Source organism: Aphis gossypii, chromosome 3 (genome assembly GCF_020184175.1).
Source record: "Aphis gossypii isolate Hap1 chromosome 3, ASM2018417v2, whole genome shotgun sequence".
Taxonomy (NCBI): domain Eukaryota; kingdom Metazoa; phylum Arthropoda; class Insecta; order Hemiptera; family Aphididae; genus Aphis; species Aphis gossypii.
This window is the reverse complement of record NC_065532.1, coordinates 45,925,778-45,938,485: the sequence shown is the minus strand read 5'-3', so window position 1 is coordinate 45,938,485 and position 12,708 is coordinate 45,925,778. Positions and strand designations below refer to the sequence as shown.

The following is a 12,708-nucleotide window of genomic DNA, read 5'->3' as shown; positions in this document are numbered from 1 at the left end:
AAATATTTATTTACCTTTTGATACATAAAAAAAATAAAAACTTCCAAATACATTTTGTCAATCGTATTTCTCGAAATCGGTTTTGTTTTCAATTTCTTGTTTAATTTTTTGGTTGTGTTCTTAAGAAACTTAAACAATTGGAAAGTTTTAGTGGAATTTTCTATTTGAATCGTTGTTTGTGTTACTAACATACAGTTAGTAATCAAAACCATATACATATTAGACTCGTGTGGGTACACATTTTAATTGTTATTGATGTAATGCGATGTAATATACCTATCCGAATAAATAATACGCGTCGACAAATTAAAGACGCCTGGCCGATTGTTTTAAAATTAATTTAGCGCATTTCTGATCGGAAAATAAAGTTTAGTCGTTCGTGGAAGAAAATCGTTTGTCGTTATTATATTTACGCACGCATTTTAGAAATTGATATATTTATCTGTTTATTGAGAGACGAAAATGTATATTTTAACCGTTTATTTATATATTTGTGTGTGTGTGTGTGTGTGTGTGTGTGTGTGTGTGTGTGTAGATATATACAAGGATAATAATAGATATATTATTATAATATAGCAGGTAACTTGCTCTTGGTGGCTGGGGAAATTGCTTTTTAAAATCGACACTTGTGGTATAGGTGCGTATCCATTTTCACGTTATAATATACATAAAAAGTATATTATATTATGTACATATAGTATGTATGATGGCTCCTCTATGACATCGACACCGCGGCTGTAAACGACCGCATGCGAATTTATTTCCAATTCGATTTATATTGTATGTGTATATTATACCATTATATATTATACTATATATGGGTATAGTATTATTATTATTATTGAGTCGCTTCAGGATGTGTGTACAAGTAGGGCATAATATGATCGTTTTGATTTTGTCGTTATTATTATTTTTTTCGGTTAAACTTGAACGATGACGTTGACTTAATGCAATATTTTATCGCTAAACAATAATAAATCCAGACAATCCTCGTGTAAAACGCCGACAATCATAGACGCAACCTCATTATTATAGATTTAATCGAATCACCTTAAATTTTCGTAATCAAAATAATATTTTATAGCTGTGTAATTGTACACGAACAATATTGTATGCTCACGGATAACACATATTATGTAACGATGTCCTAACCTAACCATAATCGTTGAAATAAGTAGCATTTATAGATTATGGATCTCTCCGAACATAAAAAAAAATAATTAAGACAGTTGTTTATCGTTGGATTTTGTTTGTAAAGTATAATACAGCTACAATAATACGTTGTTATTATTATTCATCATTAAATCATTATCCGAACCAAAAGTAAAAATGTATAGCTTTAAGGAAAAATGTTGTCCATGGCTATGCGAACACGTCTTAATAGACAATCGATTGCAGAATAAAAATCTAGTTGGTGAATAATTTTGGGAATGCTTAAGTCTCCTTTAGGTTTAGGATCCCTCTATGTCCTATGATTGCGCTTATGAAGATTATAAGATTACTCAAGTATATTAATAATATAAATTATATTAAATCTTATACTTTTGTTGTAATAAAACAATTAATAATAAATGACAATGGAACATTTGATTAATCACACGATATACATACGTAAAATGTAAGTACATACATAGGGTGATTAACCAATCATGCTCGAAACCATAATTTATTTGAATAATGAATTTATTGAACTTCTGATTATTCAAATTTTTATGTATACTTGAAAACAATGTTTTTAAAAGCTTAAATTATTCAAATCATTTAAAGAGTGTCCTGTGGTGATACCAATCGTTAAACGGATGACTTTATGAGAGTGTTGTACTTAAATCGGAATTCTAACAAGAATTTTCAAATTCTTCAACTTTGTTAAGGATAATAGATTGATGGTTATCTGCGAATTATAGAATTTTGATTATTAATTATTATTATTAACATTTAAAAATTAGAAAAATTGTTTGAATATAAAAAGTTCTAGATGAAATATAACATACATTTAAAATGTATATTATCTTTTGTATAAACATTTTAAAAACTCATAATCACAAACTACTCTTTTGAACTTTGGTTTAAATAAGTTAACATTTTCAAAAAAATGATCTACTTAACAATTTACAGCAAAACAGCAAAACATAGTATTAGTTATTTGAATAAAAAATAAATTTATATCATTAAAAGAAATTGTTTAAAAAAAAAATTTATTTATCAATAATTATAGTATAATGTATATAAATAAATATTAATAAATTATACATTTAAGGTAGTTCACAATAGTGAATTGTATATTTTAAAGATTAATAGCAATCGGAAATATACAAACTTATAATTAATGTTATTAGCAATAATGAATAATATGAAGTGTTGTAAATGTGTTAAAAAAAAAAAAAATAATAAAAAAATCAATATTTAGTGAAAATGAGATAATAAAAATGTATATTTAAACATTTTAAATTTTTATCTAACTATACATAATATATTTTAGCTATGCCCCAGTAAGAGTAATACATTTTGTTTAGGTAGAGAGCGCATGCGATGTTGTTAGTGAAACATTTTCATATACCTACGAAGGTTGCCTTAGGTAATGTCATAATGTATTTAAAGTATAAAAACATCTCAAAATGATATATATCCATCGTACTAGACGGATAAGTATCAGAAACTCGGAGAAAATCTCTATTCGCGTGGTTTTGAAGTGAACCTATAGATGATTTCAACAAAGAGATTTGTAGTATTTTTACCAGTCTCAATAATTCGATCTTTTGAAAGACATCAATCATTTTCATATGTTTACCTTTTCTTTGTGTGAGAGTTTTGCACGGAGTTGAATTTACTATTTTATATTATTGTTATTTAATTTTTAAATTTAATGTAAAGTATAGAAATATTTACGAAATATCAATGCGATTTAAAACTTCAATATTTACGTTAATGATTAGGAAATGTACAAACGAATTTAGTGAATAATAAACGTTCAATCGTATTTTAATCGATCTTTAGTTATGATTCTAAACAGCTGTTACAGTGTTACTCAGTAGATTACAAATTAATATACAAGTATAGACATATTTTACAAGAATACATATAAATGAAGTCAGTTGAGAATCTTGCGTAATTCAAATACAAATAATTAGACTCTCAACTGCAGATAATTAATACAAATTGATTATATTTTCAAATATAATATTCGAAAACTAACTCGTCATGTTTAAAAAAAATTAACATTTGTTAATAACGAAATATCTGCAAAGTATAATATCGTACTTTACAGTTTATATTATACATTTTACGTTATTTTATTATTATTTCATTTAAATTCAACTTTTTTAAGAATAAAAATGAAAATTTTGTTTATTAATTATTGTTCAAAATCTAAATTTGACTTGAGAAATTGACAAAACAAGTCAATGTTCTCGGAGTTAATTTAAAACGTATTATTTTATTGGATTTGGAAATGAGGTTACTGATTTTTAAAGCCATTAGTATTTTTGATTTCAATTTGGATACGACACTGAGTGAATTGTGAATTAGAGCATAATATTTTTATTTTTAATTCGTCAATCTTCAGAGCTAATAATTGGGTTTCAAAAATAATGCTAGGTATTCGATCGGTTATGAAATCATAACATGACTATTTAATTGGAACTGCTTATAGACTATAGTTATATATAGGGATAGGATTTTAAAGCATATGATTTTTTTTAGATATGAGATAAAAATCTTATTTTTATTTATAAATTCGTTTTACGTCATTCTGATTCCAAATAAACTAATTTACTTTTGCTTTTTCAGCTATTTTTTAATGTAAATGCTTTTTTTTCTTTTTTCAGTTATTTTAGTTGTGTAATTTTTGTATATTTACTATATAACTATAATAGCAGTAATAAAAAATTGAATTAATAAGAAACGTAAAAACCCAGAATGCGGAATATTCGATTATTATTGTTTTCGTCATCGACTTGTTTATAAATTTATTAAATGTATAGATTATAGATCTAATATTATAACCAGCAATACCTATACGGTCAGTATGCCTATAACATCGATATCGGCCGTTTCAAAATTTAAGATTTAGTGTTGTGATTTGAAACCTCTTGTATGAAGTATGTACCTACCGATCAATTTAGTGGATGTAGAGAGTTGTTTTCTATGTCCATCGGACAATATATAGTCAATTTCTTTACAGTAAATTTAGAGAGATACATGGTAATTAATTTTATAATTTTTTTTATTCATTTTTATAGCTAGTTCGTGTTAATTTTTAGTCATGCTTTTTTTTCTTTTTAATAAGTATGCTTCTTTTTTGCTATTTAAAAACAATCATGTGCTTTTTTAGTTGCTTTTAAATTATGCTTTAAAATTCCAGCCCTATAATTATATAATATATACCTATATATAATAAAATATTAATTTAGACTCAGTAATTTATAGTTAGTAAGTAGATGATTTATTTTTGTTTGATTTTTAATACAATGTAATGAAAATACCTAATAAATTTATTTTTAATTTATTTATTTAGTAAAGTTTAATATGATAAATTATAGTGTTTGAGAATTTTAATTCAATATTTTTCATGTTTTTAAAGTAAAATATGAAATTCAATTGTATTTTATACATTTATTTAATCAGATAAATTGTGATTTCATTTTTATGTTCATTAATATTTTATACGTGAAATGTATAAACAATATCAATAATTTTAATAATATAATATGATATTATGTTATTCAACAGCGATGAAAAAACATAATTATGAAAAATATTTTGCGTTTTTTTTTGCATTTTATTTGTCACAATGTCCCTAGATACTAAAACGCTAAAAATATGATTGAATATTTTTAGAATAAACTTGATAAATATTTTGTTAATAATGCATATATTGCTTATTTTTTATAAAAATATACTTGCAATATACGAATATACAATATAATAATATAAATACATATTTATTTAAAAAAATATTATTTTATTATTTTATGTTTTTAAAAATGTATTCAATTTTTAATTTTTTCACTATTATAATTGTTAATAAAATACCTTGGTTTTATTCTTGCTCTTAAAACTTAAATTTAAATTAAGATTTCTCATAAGCTGTTCTAATACTCTAATAGCCACCTAAAAATGTCAAAAATTTATTCTCATTTTTTACTGCTCATCAAATTTACGACAGACAAAAAAAACACATTTTTATAAAACCAATACATTTATCGCTTAACTCAGAATCTAAAAAAAAAAAAAAAAATTCGCCAAAGATATAAAATATTTATTAGATTTTTGCTTTATATATTTGTTTGGCCGAATTTACAACATAAAATAAGGAACGACTGTCTCTAGGGTGTCAGCAGTGGGATTTGAGTAAAACTCGCACTAAAAAAAAGTATTGTAAATACAAATACATGTTTATATTATTATTTCTAAAGAATATATTTTAGAATTATTCTTAAGTTCTATACTCTTACTGGTTATATTAAATAATTTTGTACTTGACATTAATATTTTCTTTTTAACATATTGTTATAATCGTTTATTTTATTAAAATTTATCCTGATACAGTTGTAAAATTATTTATTTCATATATAATAATGACGTATTATTCTTGTAAAATGTCTTGAAAAAATAAATACGAATTCTTTATTTTAGTGACAGTTGAAATTTATAGAGCTTAAATTAAGTTATTAGGATCTTAAAGAGATACTCATTGAGTCATAAATAATTGTTTTTTTGTAGATACCTGTTTGTAAAAATTATATGACTCAGCTTTTGATTTCCATTAGGAAATAACGACCTATGTACTTTTTATAAAATGGTAGAATTAAATAAATTGTTTTATAGTTTCATTAATTACGCATTATACATAGGTAATAGGTGTATACAAATTAAAGTAATAAACGGAAAAACAATTTTAAAATAGCGTTGAACCTAAGTTCATTTTAATTCAATTTTTTTATGATGACGACCCGGCAACCAGCTCTGGAGTTTTACTTATATTTTAAAAGAATTATGGCTTAAGCATAATTGCTGTATTTATATAAAATCCTAGCTTAGGCCTGCAAGAGGCGCCTGTTTCCATCCCATACCCTTGAACCCATACCTGAAACTTCACTGTGTTTATATATAAATTTATATACATTATAAATCCGTTATTTTGCCTAAGTCCGTATATTATACAGGGATAGATAATAATTATAGACTTATAAAGGATAAATTATTGCTTATAGGTCTTCGATAGGTATACCGTCTGGATCGACCCCTCTCTCCTGTGTGTGGATTTATTGGAGTAATTGCTGCAGTGCAGAAACTGTGCGTGACGCATGAAATATACATTTGATAGTGGATAAAGCTGCAGTGTGACGTCACCTATCGACAATATTATTATTATGATTATTATTTGTTGAAAGCGATACGATCCAATAATGTAATCAAGTGAAACGCTGCGGTACGTGCGGTGGCCCGGAATCAAATTCACACCGATGTACCATTTTATATTATTTTATAATGTATAATAATAGGTATAATATAGAGTATATAGGATAATCCATACTTAACGTGTTACCCTCGTGTAATCATTATTTTTTTTGTGATTTAGTAAAAAAGATTTTCACATAAATATAACATGAACATATTATTATTAATACCTTATCATTTTTTTTTTTAATTATTTTTTTTTTATATTTATAATGATGAATAGAGGCATTTCAAAAATATTTTTCTACATTGTAATCAGTATTTTTAATTTATAAATCACTATTATAATACAAAATAATAACAATTTAGTACAAATACCATTAAGCTATATAAATACATTTTAATTATTTTTAAAAATTACACACGCTGATTGACAAAATTAGCGAAGATCATTAAATGTTTAAAATTGTGTATTATAGGTACATGTACGTTTATAATATTGGTCCATACGCTACAAACGAACACGCACCTGTTGTCACCGAAGGTAAACACCCGTGTGTTTATTTTGTTCCGAGTTGACATCCTTTGAAAACGACGACTGCATGGCAGATCATAGGCAGTATTCCTTAATCGGGTAGTTTTTGTTATTACCATAAGCCACTTTGGGTAGTTTAGTTATAGGTTAGATTATATAGGTATAATATCTCTATCAAATGAATGTACTAACAAGTTAAAAGCTGACTAGAAAATGTTAACATAAACGTTCTTTCATATATCTTAAGTACTAATATTGTTACATGATCAAATAAATCATGACAATACAATAATTTCATAATATAGTGCCATTCTACAAAGAGGACACCATCACTCGCAAATTGTTTGTAAAAACTATTTCACGTGAAAAAGAACCATTCAAACTACAGTTTTAGTTAAGAAACCAAATTTATACACAATACAGAAAATAATACACAAGCGTTGGCGCTTTCTTTATTTTAGAAATCTTCAATTCAAAAAAAGTAATTATTGTTCAAAAACTCGTTAATTTTATGCTTTTCGAACTTCAACAACTTTTTTATACACATTAAATAAAAAACCGCTATAACACAGAAAATATTGCCTTATGTATTGTGTATAAATTTGATTTCTCAACTATGAGTGTAGCCAGATGCCTCAGTGATTCTTTTTCAAGTGAAACCATATTTTTATTTTATATAATCTCATAATTACACAACATTCAAGATCCACCAATGGTAATAACACAGGACATCTATTGTTAGTTACTTAAACAAGTATTTAAATATATGTAAGGTTTAAAATTTTAATTTTTATTAATATTTTATTAAAATGGCATACATTAAACTTACTAAAAAGGGGTAGGACGTCAATTGTTCGACTTGTGTGTAATAAAAATAATAATTTGTAAGGAAAAGTAAAAATACAAATACGTTTGGTAAGAGTATAATTATAATAATATTATGTATCATAAAATTGCTTCCATAATAAGATTAATTGGAATATAATATATTTAAAGAGATTCTTCATGCACCTAGTGTGTTGCATTTTTATTAACTTAAATCTCTAAACATTAAGTACAAAATAATGATAAAGTGTGTATATACACCTAGACTTTAATGGCTAGATTAATGATATTTTCATTAATGCTAAAAGGTTAGCGAATCTTATAACTTGTTTACGACTTCTTTCCGTATCTAAACTAATGTATTTTTTTAATAATTTATAAGTTGTGTTATTATTTAGTAACTTTTTAGTTATACTTTTGTTTTATATTTTTTCGCTGATATATAAATAATATAAGATCAAATTGTATTTTATATTTTAAGCACAAATGGTGAAAAAGAGCAGCAGATGGTAAATATTACGCTGCACCTAAAGTTTACCCAAGGGCCAGATAGTAGTTATAGAGTAACCGGTAGAAATTGACTACTTAACCAACACTTTTGTTACTTTAGAACTAATGTATTTTTGGGTACCTAATAATTATTTTAAATAAGTAATTTATGATGTAAATTATATGTCTACCTTTTCTGACTTCCTCGTTATTATTATCAGTTGTGTAGTCAGAAATTTCCAAGGGAAAGTGAAAAATAACGAACTTAATAAAAAAATATATTAAAATATACTATAATTGACAATACTAATATTTGGGTTTAATAATGCTTTATCATTTTAATGCAATATATTTGTCATCATTTTTCTTTTTTCAGCTTTTTCTGTCTACGAAGGATATTTAATACCTTTACTCCTCTCCATCTTTGTCTAACTATGCTGTATTTTATTCTTGTTCTTGATGTGAGTGGAAGATATGTCTTCACTTTCTCTGCCTTTTTTAGTTTTAGATGACCTAGCTCTGGGCCCTTTTCATGAAGTATCCTAATAAAAATTGTGTTTTATTTATCTATAGATATAAACACACACAATCAACCCATTATAATCTTTTACTTTTCAAAAACACATTGATAATGAGTTCGTTTTCTATATTCTTCATTCTCGATGAAATAGGGCCATAAATTAATGTTACAATGTTCATTTTATTTTTAATTTATTTTAGTTTAGGTGTTCAGGTTAAGTCATCCAAAAAAAATATTTTTTTTTTTACAAACGTTTTTGTATACCATATCTATTTCACGCATTACCTATAAATAACGCGTTTAATTGATAAAAAAAAAAAAAGTTACGTTAAATAATAGAATGAAAAGATCTCTTGATGGAGATACTTGAAATAGTTATAGGTAATATATATTTATATATCTACCTACTTACATACCTTTTATAGCATACAAAAAACGAATTGATATAGTTGGCGATCGGAAACACTGCGTTCTTGCGATTGCGTCATTTTATCATTAACAATTAAGTTTATGTAGGTTTGATAATAACGTGTGAAGTGAAGGGTGAACGGCTGAAGAGATTTCAGCTGTACGATAATAATATTATGTATATGTGTCCGCTCGGGCAATCGGAAAATGGTCTGTGGGATGCGGTCGATGAATCGAACTTCTCGACACGGCTCCGCAAGTAAACAATAGCGTGGGTTGTACAGAAAATACGTATGCTGTTGTCTAATGACGGAAAATTTATCACGGACAACGTACATACTTAGCAGTGTTTAATAAATTTAATAATAATAATATTATAGTGATTCAAATTTAGTCTTATTAGTTAAGGCTGTTGAAAGCGGGTCGTTTTTGTGTGCATTTAGACCAATAAGCGAAAGTAAAAAAAAATATACTTCCAGTTGTCCAATTTTAATTTTGAAAACATTTTTGAATTGGTTGTCTCCTTGTCTATGTTTTGTAGGAAATCGATTTTTGTTTTTGTTTTTTTTTTTTTAGTAACACAATAATAAAAGTAATTTTTTTACCAAATATTTTTTTACAATATATAAATGGGTTACCTTAGTACTACTTATATCTTTATAGTATCAATGATTATTAATATGAATCTATAATACTCACTTGACTGGACCTGTAGCGTAGAGGTCTTCGATATTTTCTTCGTACTTTTCTAGGACAGCATACACACAATATTCGACCATATGCCCTAGAAAAATGAATATTTAATCAATTTAATTTGTTTAATAGAGCTTATTATTGTATACATATACATATAAAGTATAAACAAACTGTTCGATATTAAATATACGAATGTTGGTTACATTTTTTGCCGATTGGTACTATACTCTGTTCGCCGAGAGACCAGGACTGCACAGCGGACAAAAACTTGTCGTTCTCCACCACTACAACACTTAACGACTACGGGCCGTCTACTCATCACTTGTTGCTTTGGATTGAGGGTAAGTTTTACAGTATTATGTTTTATTGTAGTGATTGCGATCCAAATGTCGTGTTCGAACACATTCCGCATCACAAGTATATAAAATAGTTTTAATCGCGAAAAGGGAATTTTTGATGGAGCACCTGTATTTCCGCCAGTAGTATGCGCGAAGTAGTCCTGGTCTCTCGGTAAACAGAGCATATTATAATGGCACCATTACTATAGAAATTATGATTTATTATTGAATGATTAAAAACATGAAATATTTTATCAGATTGGCAATAGTTGATCATCGACAAATCTAACACATCCATGACTATTTGCATTCGATACCTACAGTACAGCACTATAGCAGAGCGTCACCTTTATGCTGGTATTTTTTTTTAATTCAGTAATAGACTATAATAATGAAAAAAAATAATTATGTTAAAAACATTTTTTGACTAAACCTACAATTTATTATATACTTAAAGCTACTCTTTACCTTTTTTCAGTGTTTTTAAATTCTTTTTGTTAATTGCTTAGAAAATAATTTATTATAATAATTTAATGTTTTCTCATTTTATCGTTTCTTTTTTTTTTTTTTTACTTCATATTGCGTCATTTAATATTAAAATAACATTTTCAAAAACATTGTACTCAAGAAAAGAGTTACGAAAAATATTGACACATTGAAACCATGAAATATTTTCAAGGTATTTGGTAATTTAATAACATCAAGAAAAATTAATAAGCATATTTATACCTATTAAATATATAATTTTGACCACAATTAAATATTAACATAAATGGCTCAAATATAATTTACTTAGGTATTTATTTAAATTATTATATATATAATTAATACTTATTATATAATTATTTAATACCTATTAATGTTATATATACTTATATTTTATACTTAATACACAATTATATGAATATAATAATAAAATTATCGCGTACAATATTAAGTTGTACCAATGTTTTAGACTATCTATTAAAAACATACTGCACAATCAATGCTTTAATTAAAATTACTATAATGTTTACAATAATTAATCATTATTATTATTTTAATTTAATTATATTGAATTATTTATTTGTATACTTGTGACACTTGTGTAAAAGACTTGACTAAAATGAAGTGTTTATAACACGTCTTGAAGTATATGGTATATTGTTACAGAAAATCGTATCTTTAAATTAAACAACGACTATTATATTCTATAACATTGAATAAAAGAATTGATTTTTTAATCGTTTCAAAGATTATTACTAATAATTGTTAGTTTGAAAATTTAAAATTTTGGAACATTAAATTTGAGCTGTTTATTGTATATTCGAAAAACTATCATTTTGTTTATGAGATGACTCGAATTTCCTGTCTCTTATTTTAGAACACAACGCCATTTTTCACAAGATACCATCCATTATCAGTTTTTCAACGCCGATGACAGTGATGGACTTTGAGATATTATTTAGGCTGCTAGTACTCAAAGTAGGTGGATAATCCCGTACTCAGTCATTTACACTACTCTCTCGTTTCTTAAATGATTGTTCTCTAAACGTTAGTAGACTTCCGGAGTTTTTTTTTGTTCAAAGGTACTATAATGAATTAAAGTAACCAAATTAACCCTCGCTAACTCCTTGTCTTAATTTTTTTTACTACAAAAGAGTATCATTACATCCAATTTATTTATAACATTATTAAGATCGTTAAAAAGAAACGTAGAGAAGAAATCATAAAATTGCATTATAATTTAAAAAAAATTGAATTCAATCATAAAATAACCATAAAATATTCATAAGAATAATCAAAATAATATTCATTTTTATTAAATTTTTTTAATAATTATATTTTTTTTATAATTTTTTACTAAAAAAAAAAGAATATATAAAAGACAAAATGATAAAATTCTAGTAACTATTTATTTCAATTTGAATCTGATTTAAAATTATTTTCGAGTACGCATTTTTGTTTTCATACTTGATAAACTAAACATTTATGTGTAAATAAAATACACTTTAAATGTATATTATATATAATATTTATGCTTCAATATATTAATGCAAACTACCTTTATGGTTATTTACTTATAAGAATTTAAGTAAATAATTAAATTTGTTTTATAAAATAATATACCCATATTATATATATTATAATTTCCTAGGTGTATACAAATTTTAAAATATACATATTACATAGTTTATATTTTGAATTTATTTTTTTTTGAATAACTTTGTTTGATATTCTTATAAATGAAAAACTAAAAAAAAATTCTTCACAGTACATTTAAAATATATTCTCTTAAATTATAATACCGATGGTTACCGATCCTTTAAAACCCTTAACCCATTATGGATATACTATAATAAGTAGTTACCCTAATAATATACTTGAAATTACAGTAGGTGTTCCATTACGAAGCTCTCTCTCTCCAGTTCAATATTTATATCTCAGGCTAATCGCAATCACGCCTAATGCCATATGTATATTATATATGTTTATATATGTTTATTATTTAGCCCAAA

At 25.3% G+C, this 12,708-nt stretch overlaps 1 protein-coding gene across 2 annotated transcripts in view; it reads right to left on the bottom strand.

Moving 5' to 3' along the window:
• LOC114124534 (dopamine receptor 2) overlaps positions 1-12,708 on the bottom strand; it is a 120,773-nt gene that overhangs the window by 20,782 nt on the left and 87,283 nt on the right. For both annotated transcript variants that reach the window (XM_050203696.1, XM_050203695.1), the window contains exon 3: positions 9,876-9,960. In XM_050203696.1, the coding sequence (XP_050059653.1) occupies positions 9,876-9,960 (85 nt within the window). The remainder of the gene's footprint in view (positions 1-9,875; positions 9,961-12,708) is intronic.